This window comes from Corylus avellana, chromosome 5 (genome assembly GCF_965113065.1).
Source record: "Corylus avellana chromosome 5, dhCorAvel1.hap1.2, whole genome shotgun sequence".
Taxonomy (NCBI): Eukaryota; Viridiplantae; Streptophyta; class Magnoliopsida; order Fagales; family Betulaceae; genus Corylus; species Corylus avellana.
Genome location: NC_142494.1, coordinates 4,558,477 through 4,571,286, shown reverse-complemented (window position 1 = coordinate 4,571,286; position 12,810 = coordinate 4,558,477). Strand labels below are relative to the sequence as shown.

The window sequence follows — 12,810 nt, the reverse complement described above, 5'->3', positions numbered from 1 at the left end:
TAAGTTAATAAACTGCTATTAATAACATTAATAATTTAATATGCATTTTAAATGTTTATAAACACTTAGTACTATTTTGAATGGTTTGGAGAATATTTCCTTCAAATTGGTTTGAAGGAAATTTTTATCTTGAGAATGTTAGAGAAAACATGTGAGAGATAACATTTGGCACTTATTAAACTAGGTTGAAGGAAGTTTCTTTCAAACAATTTTGGAGAAAATTTCTATCCCTGCAAAAATATATTATATAAAATATTAAATATATTAAGAAAAGAGATTAAGAAGCATTATAACTATTTTGTGACTATACTGAAATCTATATGTATAATACGAAATCCTATAGTAGGACAGACCTTGTATGCATTCTCATGTACAAGCCATGCGCCGGGCGGGACTCCTAGCAAAGCAAATTTATTTTGATTTAATAGCATTTTCTAAGACCAAGATTGGGGGATTAGTTCTGGTAATTAAGCTGTAAACCTAAATTTACAAGGCATTATAAGAGTGTGTTTGGCATAGCGATTTTAAAAGTTAAACCGTAATTTTGTTAAACGCTTAACTGTATTTTTAAAATCGCAAACTCAAACAAATCCTATAACTAGTTCATCGCGTCGTGTAGTCAAATTGTGTGTAGAGAAGAAGAGATGGAGGACATTATATTATCCTTGTATTATTTTTTCAGGAGTGAGCATATCAACATTATTGAACGTTTTCCACATGGTACGGATGGGCAAAAGAGAGACATCATTACACAATATCTTCGGCTGCAATATAATAGCCTCACAACACTAGACAACATTAATTATTTCTATAGTACGTGCCCCATCAGACTTGCAAAATAATATATGTGCTGGCAACAATGTAAGACCAATAAAATGCGGCCGTATTTTTGTCACACCATCAGTATATTACTTAAAAGATTAAGATTGCAAAAAATAATTTTTTTAAAAAAGGAAAAACTTCACTTACTCCTAATGAACTTACGTACATTTTGCAAACATCATATAATTTTCAAAGTCTCTCACTTTAGTGTATCAAACTTTCGTTTTATTCAAAATACCTCTTACCGTTAGATATTTGAGTCTATATGAAGCTTTTTATCTTACTCTTGTAGTGTACCCAATGGCAGATCTAGGAATTGGAGTTACTAGTACGTAAAAAAATAATAAAACATAATGATAATTTTTTTTTTCTTTATGTAGTATTATATTTTTATTATAATATGGTAAATATAATCAAAAAAATTGCTGCGATACTTAGTACAGATTCAATCATAGATGATTTTTGGGATATGCATATCCCGCAGGTTCCATTTTAATAGGTGTTTGAGCTAAAATTTGAAGTGTTTTATGACACAACTATTTATGTATCTTTTTCTTGGTATGTTTATCTTTTTGTTAAAATTGAATTGAAGTTGATTTTTATTTATTTTTTTTTTTTATTTTTTTTATACATTAGTTTATGTATTTTGAATTTATTCTTCGGTCCCCGTCAAACTTTCTGGATCGTCCCTGCTTGGCGCCATTCACATGCTAATTCACAATAACTCCAAATCTCGGGACCATTCACGTATATATTTACAATTGATGAAAATTCATTAAACGACAAAAATAGTTTTGTCTCCTCCAAATATGGTCTTTGTCATCTGCAATTATCTTCTAGCTAGCTACTGTTTCTTGCCACAAGTTTCATAGGGCGTTTTTGTGAACCATAAACCCCACGTAAGATTTTAACCTACGAATGATCGTCGATTGCCAGTGTCCAACAAGTTATTGAACAAGTCCTATAAATATATAGAGCTTCAAAGCCTTCCTACGGAAATCACAAGCAAAGTACTTAATTTATCAGCCAAGCTTCTGGAGTTACGATTTTTTGCAGGCCTTAAACAATGATTATGCGGTAACCATGTACCATTTCTTTATATATATATATATACACCAAAGTACTTAATTTATATATTTTCCCTCACTTGATTTCAATTTTTATTAATGTCCAAAAACGTTTGTGTAACTGCTACATATATAATTCGTGACAAGACAGAAACCACGCACGTTTGACCAATAAGATGAAAAAGAATGATTATTCTAACGTAGGCTCAAATTGTTATCATGCAGGATCAACAGTACAAAGATAGGGCAAAGAAGTTGGAGGAGGATGTGAGGAGTATGATTAATAATGAAAATGACGACTTATTGGCAACTCTTGAACTGATTGATGATGTTCAACGATTAGGTTTGGGATACCGATTTGAGAGGGAAATAACAAGAGCCCTTGACAACTACGCATCTTCGAAAGGCTGTAATGATGAAAGAATTGAGAAGAGTCTCCATGCTACTGCTCTAAGCTTTAGGCTCCTCAGACAACAAGGCTATCAGGTCTCTCAAGGTAAAAAAGATTAAGACATCATGCTAATTTGCTAAGACTTCTTGATTTCATTTTCCCTTTTGATCTCATGACCTTCGATCTTATATCATTTTTGTTTGAAACACAGATGTATTTATCAGTTTCAAGGACGATAGTGGGAATTTCAAGGACTGTCTTACAAAGGATGTCAAAGGAATGTTGAGTCTATATGAAGCCTCTTATCTTGCTTTTGAAGGAGAAAACCTCTTGGACGAAGCCATGGCATTCACAAGAATGCATCTCAAGGAACTCGAAGGAGATGTGAGCAAAAGCATGGCAGAACAAGTTAGTCACGCATTGGAGGTTCCATTGCACCATAGAATGCTAAGGCTAGAAGCTCGGTGGTATATTGAGGCATACAATAAGAGGGAAGATGCAAATTCTCTTCTACTTGAACTTGCAAAGTTGGATTTTAACATAGTGCAGTCTGTGTTTCAAAGAGAACTTCAAGATGTGTCAAGGTAAAAAATGTTCAAACTATTTATTCAAATCGCTATAAGGTAGGCGTTTGTTAAAAGATGAAAATTGACTTTGCCATGGCTTGAATGCTAAGTGGAAACGTATTTGGTTTCACTTTATGACTTTTAGGTGGTGGAAAGATATGGGCCTGGCAAACAACCTGAGTTTCACCAGAGATAGACTGATGGAATGCTTCTTTTGGGCTGTTGGAATAGCCTTCGAACCCCAATTAAGTAATCTTCGTAAAGGGTTAACGAAAGTGGCTGCTCTTGTAACCACCATTGATGATGTCTATGATGTTTATGGCACTTTGGATGAACTAGAGCTGTTTACAGATGCTGTAGAAAGGTTAATACCTGATAACTTTTCTCCTTCTCATCCTCTTCCTCCCGCCCCCGCGGCCCCCCCCCCCCCCCCCCCCCCCCCCCCTCCCCCCCGAAAAAGAAGAAGAACAATTTGTAATATCATGGAATTCCCTACTTGCAACTTTTATGTTATGCAACTAATAAGCAAATCATAATTTTAATTTCTTGATTGTGTTTTAAGATGGGATATCAATGCCGTGGAAAATCTTCCCCACTATATGAAGTTATGCTTCTTAGCTCTCTACAACACTGTCAACGAGATGGTATATGAAACTCTTAAGGAGAAAGGAGAAAACATCCTTCCATACCTAACAAAAGCGGTATGTGCAACCACTTCTATTTTTTTTAAAGATGAATTGCATTTTGTCTGAAATTTTAAATCTAATAATCTTCTTCTTTTATTTTAGTGGGCTGATCTGTGCAAAGCATTCCTACAAGAAGCAAAATGGTGTTACAACAAAGATATGCCAACTTTTAAGGACTATCTTGACAATGCTTGGCTATCCGTTTCTGGGGCAGTGTTCCTTGTTCATGCTTATTTTTTTTTGAATCAAAAGTTCACAAAGCAGGCACTTGAGGGCTTAGAAAAATATTTTAACCTTTTGCGTTGGCCATCAATTATTTTTCGACTTTGCAATGATTTGAGTACTTCGGCGGTATTCTTTTTATAGCTTCCATTTTGTGGTAAATGATTTTTAAGGTTTAATTCATCATTGGAATCACTACTTCACACTAACATATTTAGTTGTTTATTTGAAATGCAGGGAGAGTTAAAGAGAGGTGAAATTGCAAATTCAATCAATTGCTACATGTGTAAAACCGGTGTTTATGAGGAAGTTGCTAGCAAACATATGAGTAACATGATTGAGAGGACTTGGAAAAAGATGAATGAAGAGCGAGTAGTTGATTCTCCATTTGGAGAACGTTTAGTGGTAACAGCAATAAACCTTGCTCGGATTGCCCAGTGCACGTACCAATATGGAGATGGGCACGGAGCACCAGACATTAGAGCAAAAAATCGAGTCAGGTCATTGATAATAGAGCCTATTGCACTAGTTGAGTGATAGACTCTTGTTTATCTATTTAGAACATGTATGTGTGGCAAAGATGTGTGCTGAGAATGAAATATTTGGTTCCCAATAAAGTAGAGGTCTTCTAGCTACAAAATGTTACGCTTTAATGATTGGTGGAGCTTTTGGGCCTCTTTTTTTTTTGCCGTTTTATTGGAATAATAATAATAATAATAATAATAAAAATACAAAAGTGTGGGGTTTACAGTCGGTTTAATTATTAGTTAGTACTAACCATTTTTGAAAATTACCTATAGTACATTTAGAAATATAGATTCAAAGTGTTGTTAGTGGTGCTATAATTTTATTATAATTTTTCTAAATTGATGTAATAGTCACATAATACTTATTGTGTTAGTCATTAATTATTAATGTGACAGTGACCATATTACTCACCACTACAATAAAGATGTAGTTTGCAGCATTTCAAAAACACCATGAATTTCGGAAAAAAAACACCATTAATTTTTATTTTTATTTTTTTATGGCATTTCTATTTCTCGACGTCATTTTTTTGGGACCCTTAAGTTTTTTTTGTCGAGAATAAAAAATTCACAATGTAAGAAAGACTGTCAGGAAATTCTATAAATTTCTCGTCATTTAGGGTTTAGGGTTTAGTTAATTTCCTAAACCAGAGTGTGCTATATGAAACATTACAACAAAGAAAAAAAAATCAAAACACAATCTTTAAAAAAATAATAATAATACACAAGCATATATGATTATTCCGTATTAACTATATATATATATATATATATATATAACAAACAATGTGGCATGCGAAGCACTGATATATTAATATGATTTATACTTTCTAAACTAAAGGATTTGACATGGTTAAGTACTAATAAGGCCTTTAAAAGGATTAAAGATAAAGTATGGAACTATTTGCACAACTAGAAGGTCAGGTTCCTCTTAAAAGCAGGGATATAAGTTTTACTGAAAGCTGTACGTGGTTCAAGCAATCCTCACCTACAGTATAAGTGTCTTTCAACTTCAACCCACTCCATGTAAGTAAATTAATGGGATGATGCAAAAGTTTTAGTGGAAGCATAAAGAGAACAATTCCAAGATTCATTGGATGAGCGGGAAACAAATGGGTTTTTTCTAAATCTCAAGGTGAAATAAGATTCAGAGATTCGGCGATCTTTAATAAAGTTTTATTGGCCAAACAATTTTGGCGGCTTTTGCAGAATCGATCCTTCGCAACAAGTAATCATCAAGTCAAAATGTTATATATCCACATAGCACTATTTTACAAGCTAATTTGAGGAGAAGTGTTGAGGAAGAAAATATTAGCAACAGTCATAAATTAAATGAGAAAATAAAATCTCAAGCCTGTAACATTAACATTCCAACTACGTGAACAATTTCCTTGTATAGAAGATCATAACATCAATCCTCAATGGCTATGTAAACCAAATTCTCTGTATAAATAGATCATCATGTAAATCAATTATCATCAAGAAATATACAAGTATTTTCTTCTTCATTCTCTCACTATTTTTCTTGGGTTTTATCATGGTATCAGCGCGTATTCTTAGAGATTAAAAATATGTTTCTTCAATTGAAAACAGAGTCTCATTTTTTTTACCTGTCAGCAATATTCTTGCCAGATTTTGGGTACTAGACCCACACGCTTTCGCCGGTTAGAAAATGTGTTGGCCATTCTCTACCCATCCCAGTGATCCTCGTTGGTCAGAGGACACCATCCACATCAGTGTGGTACTCGTTTGGTTAGAGCCCACTCCGATCAGTGCCCAAATTTTGATTCAGTGGCGTTGTACAGCCGGTTTCATCACTTCTGTCGAACGCCCAAGCCGCAGCAAGCCCACCACTTCGTGTTGTCAGATTTGCCCCATCCATCCCTTAGTTTCTCCATTGGTGTAGTTTTTCCGCGGGATCTGTTGATCGCTATGAGACAAGGAGAAAAGAAAAATTGCTCTTGGGTGGGTCAATTTTTTTTTTCATTGTAGTCAAACTCTCTACACAAAGAAGCAATTGCTTCTAGAAGGCACGGCCAATAGGTGCTCATTCCTAAGAGCATTTCCAATGGAGGAGCCATATTTTTATGTAAAATGGCTTATCAAAACTCACTTTTATCTAGTTTAGCTAAGCCACTTTTAAATGTCTCTACATCTGATTAGCTATATTTCTATTTATTCTATTAAAATATTATTAAAAGTAAGAAAAGTTTTGGAAAAAAAAGAACATGTGAGAGGAAAAATGGAAAAAAATTTCGGAAAAAGAGAACATGCAGAGAAAAAGTAGGAAAAGATTTAGGAAAAATATAAAGCAGGAGAGAGACACTAAAAAATAAAATGGCTCCCTTAAAAAGTGCTGCTACATTTAACTTTTTTTTTTAGCTCTTCTAATCAAATATTTATTTTACATTGTTTTTTGGCTCATCCAATGTGGGGGGTTTTTTGAACATTTGAAGAGCTATTCTAGATAAAAGTAACATTTGGCTCTTCCATTGAGAATGCTCTAACCCACTATCCTTTATTTATTTATTTATTGTTACTCATTTTGTCTTGCTTTTTTAGACCTGGCCCAACTCTTACAATTTTTTTAAAGCCCATCTACACAAATGGTACACTTCCATGTCTTCCATGTCATAAACTACATGTAGTTTAGCCATCCTCCCTAAGCTACAGGTTGTTTAGTGTTCCCTTCAAAAAAAAAAAAAAAAACCCATAGTCTTCACCATGACCGAAGCCACACCTTCTACCATTCCCGTACCTCCCTCCCAAGATCCCAATCATCATCTATACCTCCACCATTCCGATCACCCTGGTGTAGTATTGGCATCTCAGTCTCTTAATGGAGAAAATTATCAAACTTGGAGCCGGGCTATCATTATGGCTCTCAGCGCCAAGAACAAGCTCGGATTCATTGACGAGACCATCTCTCCACCAATGACCTCCTCCAAAGATTATCCACAATGGAGCTGTTGCAACAATATGGCAAAATCTTGGTTATTAAATTTCATTTCTAATGACATTTGCACTAGTGTTATTTATTGCAACCTTGCGAGTGACATTTGGTCGGACCTTAAAGAGCGATTTTCTTAAGTGAATGGTCCTCGCATGTTTCAACTAGAGCAAGATATCAGCACCCTCGTTCAAGGCACCATGTCTATCGCCACATACCTCACAAAACTCAAAGGGTTATGGGATGAATTATCAGCACTTCAGCCTAGCTCTCCTTGCACCTGTGGCGCACTAAAGGAGGGCCTCAAACTACAGCAATGTTAGCGTACTATCAAGTTCCTCATGGGTCTCAATGAGTCATATGCAGCTGTTCGAGGACATATCCTCTTAATAGAACCATTGCCTTCAATCAGTCGTGCATATGCCTTGGTCCTTCAAGAGGAACGCCAACGTAGCATTACCATCCCACCAACCATTGAGGGCACTGCCTTAGCTGCAAAAGGCAATCTACCACCATGGAAGGACAACCACTCTAGCTTTCAGAAGAAGGAAAGACCGAAATGCACTTATTGCAGTCGTGATGGTCATACTACTGAGCGGTGCTACCAACTTCACGGATTCCCCCTACTCATCGCAAGATTAACTTAGGCTTAGGCTCTAGTCTTAAGCCCCATGCTCATCAGGTTTCCACTACCAACAGTTTTCCTTTTACATCTGATCAATGCCAACAGCTCCTTGCAATTTTGAATAACGTCACTCCACAACAGTCCATGGCCCACCAAACAGGTAATACCGAACCATCTCTATTAGGTACGTCTTCTGTCTTATCTGATGATTCATTATGGATTCTTGATAGTGGTGCTACTGATCATATGGTATGTTCTCCTACTGCCTTGACCCAGTCCCATCCTGTTCATGGTCGTACTGTCCAATTACCTGATGGCTCATATGCTTCTATAACTTACATTGGATCTGTGGCTTTTTTCTAATCACTCATCCTTCATAATGTCCTTTGTGTTTGTACTTTTCATTTTAACCTAATCTCTGTGCGTACACTATGTAAGATATTGCATTGTCTCATTATTTTTTCTTTTGATTTTTATTTCATCTAGGACCTTCACTCGATGAAGATGATTGGTCTGGGCACTGAGCGGGATGCCCTGTATTACTTCACCAACACGAGACCCTCACGGTGTCAGGTGGCAAAGTCAACCCCACAGCTTTGGCATCGCCGATTAGGTCACCTCTCCAATAAAGTTTTGTCATTTCTTTCCAATAATGTATCTGAAATTTGTAGTTCAAATTCAGAACAATGTTTTGTTTATCCTCTCGCTAAACAAACACGTATTCCGTTTTCAACTAGTCAAATTTCTTCTACTGCACCTTTTGCCTTAATACATGTTGATATTTGGAGTGGTTACCACACATCTTCCCTTAATGGGGCACATTATTTTCTGATCATTGTTGATGACTACACCCGATGCACATGGGTATATTTGATGCAACATAAATCTGAGGCTCGCTCTCTTCTACAATCCTTCATTAACCTTGTCGAGAACCAATTGTCGACTACCATCAAAGTTATTCATAGTGACAATGGCCCTGAATTCACCATTCCATCATTTTATTCTGACAAAGAAATCATCCATCAGACCAGTTGTGTTTCTACTCCCCAACAGAATGGAGTTGTTGAACGCAAGCGTCGTCATCTTCTCAATATGTCCCGAGCCTTACTCTTTCAAGCCCACTTACCCACACTTTTCTGGGGAGACGCTATCCTCACTGCTACCTATTTGATCAATAGAACCCCTACCCCTTCCTGTCTGGAAAATCTCCATATGAGAAGTTACACAACTCGAAACCTCAATACAATTGCTTACGAGTATTCGGTTGTTTATGCTTTGCTTCCACTCATTCACAAAATCCATCAAAAATTTGACCCTCGTGCCATACGATGTGTCTTCCTTGGTTATCCTTATGGTCATAAAGGATATCGTCTATATGATCTTGATCATCACAAAACCTTCATCTCTTGTGATGTCCTTTTTATGAAGATCATTTCCCTTTTGCCCAAACCACCCTTAAGCAATCTCTACCGGTCTTACCTATCCCTTTTGATCCTCCTGATGATGTCGCTAGCTCGTTTTTACCTACTGTTGAAGCTCAAGTTGCCCCTTCCACCATCCAGACTGCCCCCTCTCCTTGTCTGGTCACTCGGCGATCCACTCGGTCGACCCAGCCACCTGCATACTTACGTGATTTTCATCTTGCACAGGCTTTGCCATCTCGTACCACTCAATTAGGCCTGGGTATCGGTCAAAACGGTCCGGTTAAGGACCTTATCGGTTATTAACCGATAATTTTCGGTTAAACGGTTTATTAACCGATATCAAACCAATAAGAATTTTAACCGAAAATTTCGGTTAAAACGGTATACGGTTAAACGGTCCGGTTAAACCGGTTAACCGATTTAACCGAGAGCTTTATATTGATTTATTTGTTGGGCCAAAAACCAAAAATGAGTTTTTTTTACTTTTGAGAGTCCAAATACTTTTTGTTGGGCTAAAATAACTTATTAAAAATGAGTTGTTTTAGGAGTCTTGGGACCCAAATATTTGTTTTTTGGGCTAAAAATTGAAGCTTTTTTATATTGATCCACTTCAACTTTTATTTTTTATATATTATAAAATACATTTTTTCAAAGCAAATGGACTAATTAACATAATGAATGCTAATTAGACTAGCAAAACTAGTTAATGAAAAATGCTTTTACCAAAGGCAAAGAAATCCCATCAAATGCCATCACTTACAAAAAAAACATCAAACCTACCCAAACCCAAATTAAAATAAAATTAATTAATGAATAATAAGCAAAGTATTAACTAATTAAAGTCACTTAGCAAAAGGAAAATAAGTCATAGGCAACACCATTACACAAATATAAAAGCGAGAAAACATAAAGATTGTGATCAATATGGATAAACATCAACATCAACAAGGTTACACAATAATTTCCTTGAGCCACCTCAAACATAGATTATCTTCAATTCCTTAAATTTGCTTCCTTCAATAATCCAACAAATCAAAACATAAATAAAGTGAATCAATATTAGTAATTAATATTAAAGAGTAAGAAATAAATATCAAATAAGAAAAAAATAAGATGCAAAAAACTTACCAAATACTTTAAACAAAACATTACCCCGCAAAGTTCATCCATTAAGCCTTAATTCGCGTCAAATGTGAGGGAATTAGACAAAATTTCTACCACAATGAAATTTTTAAAGGATTAGTAAAAATAATTTAATCAAATAATTAGAATAATTAGAATAAATTTGAAATTAACAAATATTACCCGACTCAAGCTTGTAGCTTTCTTCATCTTCAATATCAGGCAAGAGTGACTCAACATACTGAAAATTGGGAGAAGATCTCAACCAATTTTGACAACAAATAAGAGCTTCCACTGTTTTCGGAGCCAAAGAACTCCGAAAAGGATCTATGATGCGACCTCCGGTGCTAAAGGCCGACTCAGAAGCAACAGAAGTAAGTGGAATTGCCAGGACATCTCGTGCTATCTCGGCGAGAACCGGAAACTTTACCTTATTTACCCTCCACCACATTAAAATATCAAAGTTGTCACTTGGAGTTTCCACCTCTTCCGTATAATATTGCTCTATCTCTGTCCGACACATCATCACATTTTTAGACGCCCGAAATGAATGGTAAATAGCTAAAGCATCTTTCTTATTAGTACCCACACCCACACCTTCGGAACTTGTGCAACTACGCTCTTCATTTCCAAACTTAGCCCCACTTTCATTCTTAGCATATTCCTCATATAACCGGCTCAAGACATTCTTTAATTTGATAACAATTTCTTTTGCTTTTACTAGACCCACATTCGTTTGGAACCAAAATTCCAAGACATTTATCTTGTAACGTGGATCAAGCACCGAAGCAACAAACAACAAGGGGTTAATAGCCAAAAAATTTCCCCAATACTTATCATATTTCTCTTTCATTTGCATTGCCATGGTACTCAATGAATAATCATTACTTTCACAATACTCATCCAAACAATGATAAACATTTTGAAGAATACCAAAAAACAAGTTAGAAGTTGAGTACAAGGAACCCGACATCTGAATTGTTTCGTCATAAAACACACACAAGAATTTAACAATGTGTCGAACCTTATTCCAATCATCTTCATTTGGAGCCCCCAACACATCCCTCTCTCCACAATCATCATTCAAATAATGTACAAAATTCGAATCTTCATCTAACATAAGATTAAATGCCCTTTCATACTTTTGTGCCACCTCCAACATGGTATAAGTAGAGTTCCATCTAGTGGAAACATCAAGAGTCAAGGAAGACCGACACCCAAGATTCTTCCTTTCTACACAAGACTTAAAGAGGGCTAATCTTTGGGGGGATCCCTTCACATATTTCACCATATTTCGGACCCTTTCAATTGAATCATGTGCACCCTTCATACCCTCCTTCACAATTAAATTTAAAACATGGGCACAACACCTCACATGTACAAACTCATGGCGACAAATAACATCATTATTGGACATATTTCTTTTACTAAACTCACTAATTGCTTTATCATTAGCACTTGCATTGTCAAGTGTTATCGCCAACACACGGGTAATCCCCCATTCCACCAAACATTGCTCTATTTCCTTAGTAATCGTTATTGCCTTGTGATCCGACACTTGGCGAAATGCCAATATTCTTTTTTGATATTTCCAAGTAGAGTCAGTAAAATGTTCCGTTACAACCATGTAATTCATATTCTGAATCGAAGTCCAAGTGTCAGTTATCAAACAAACCCTTTGACCAACCATCATCAACTTCTTTTTGATTATTTCTTTTTTGGTCATAAACAACTTAACACAATCCTTCATCACTGTATAGCGAGAAGGAAGCTCAAAACGAGGCTCAAGAACCTTAAACATTTTCCTAACACCCATCTTCTCCACAATTGAAAAGGGAAATTCAGCAACAATGATCATTTCACAAAGAGTCTCCCTAATAAGTTTTTCAGAATACTTCCCAACAATTAGGTTATTACCAATACTACCATCACTCTGACTCTGCCCGGCCATAAAGGTGAATTTAGATTGAGAGCCATCTGTTTTTGCTTTTAAGCTCTTATACTTTTGGCATTTTTTGAAATGGTACAACATGCTAGAGGTGCCATTGTTTGTCCCATGACATTTATACTGAGCCCCACAATAGTTACAACTTGCAATAGGAGCCTCTTCAGAATTATTTGCATCTTTAGTAAAATGGTCCCATACTGAAGATCTTTTTGTTCTTAATCTTTTTTTACAAGGGATTGGGGGTCGTCGACCACGAGTACGACCATGAGATGCTCCCCTAGAACCCCTAGAACCCCTAGAACCAGAACATCTAATCCCTTGGGCATCCAACTCATCGGATTCATCAATATCATCAAAGGTCTCTTCATCAAAGTCTAAGTCTTCATCAAAAATTTCTTCATCTATGCCTATGGGACAAGAAGACGTAGCTGATGTTGGAGGTCGAGGTGCAGCCATACGA

The 12,810-nt window shown here is 36.1% G+C and overlaps 1 protein-coding gene across 1 annotated transcript; it reads left to right on the top strand.

Moving 5' to 3' along the window:
- Nucleotides 1–2,150: 2,150 nt before the first annotated feature.
- Nucleotides 2,151–4,291, top strand: LOC148585248 (tricyclene synthase TPS4, chloroplastic-like). The gene is made up of 6 exons (XM_088516412.1): nt 2,151–2,385; nt 2,492–2,864; nt 2,992–3,210; nt 3,409–3,547; nt 3,635–3,883; nt 3,992–4,291. The coding sequence occupies exons 1-6, from the start codon at nt 2,166–2,168 to the stop codon at nt 4,289–4,291; spliced, it is 1,500 nt and encodes a 499-aa protein (XP_088372538.1). The 5' UTR covers nt 2,151–2,165.
- The last annotated feature ends 8,519 nt before the right edge of the window (nt 4,292–12,810 follow it).

Bases quoted from the DNA above. Each gene is read 5' to 3' on its own strand.
- LOC148585248 (XM_088516412.1), top strand. From the start codon at position 2,166: ATGATTAATAATGAAAATGACGACTTATTGGCAACTCTTGAACTGATT. The intron at 3,548-3,634 runs GTATGTGCAACC...CTTTTATTTTAG, and splicing joins TTCCATACCTAACAAAAGCG to TGGGCTGATCTGTGCAAAGC. The intron at 3,884-3,991 runs GTATTCTTTTTA...TTTGAAATGCAG, and splicing joins ATGATTTGAGTACTTCGGCG to GGAGAGTTAAAGAGAGGTGA.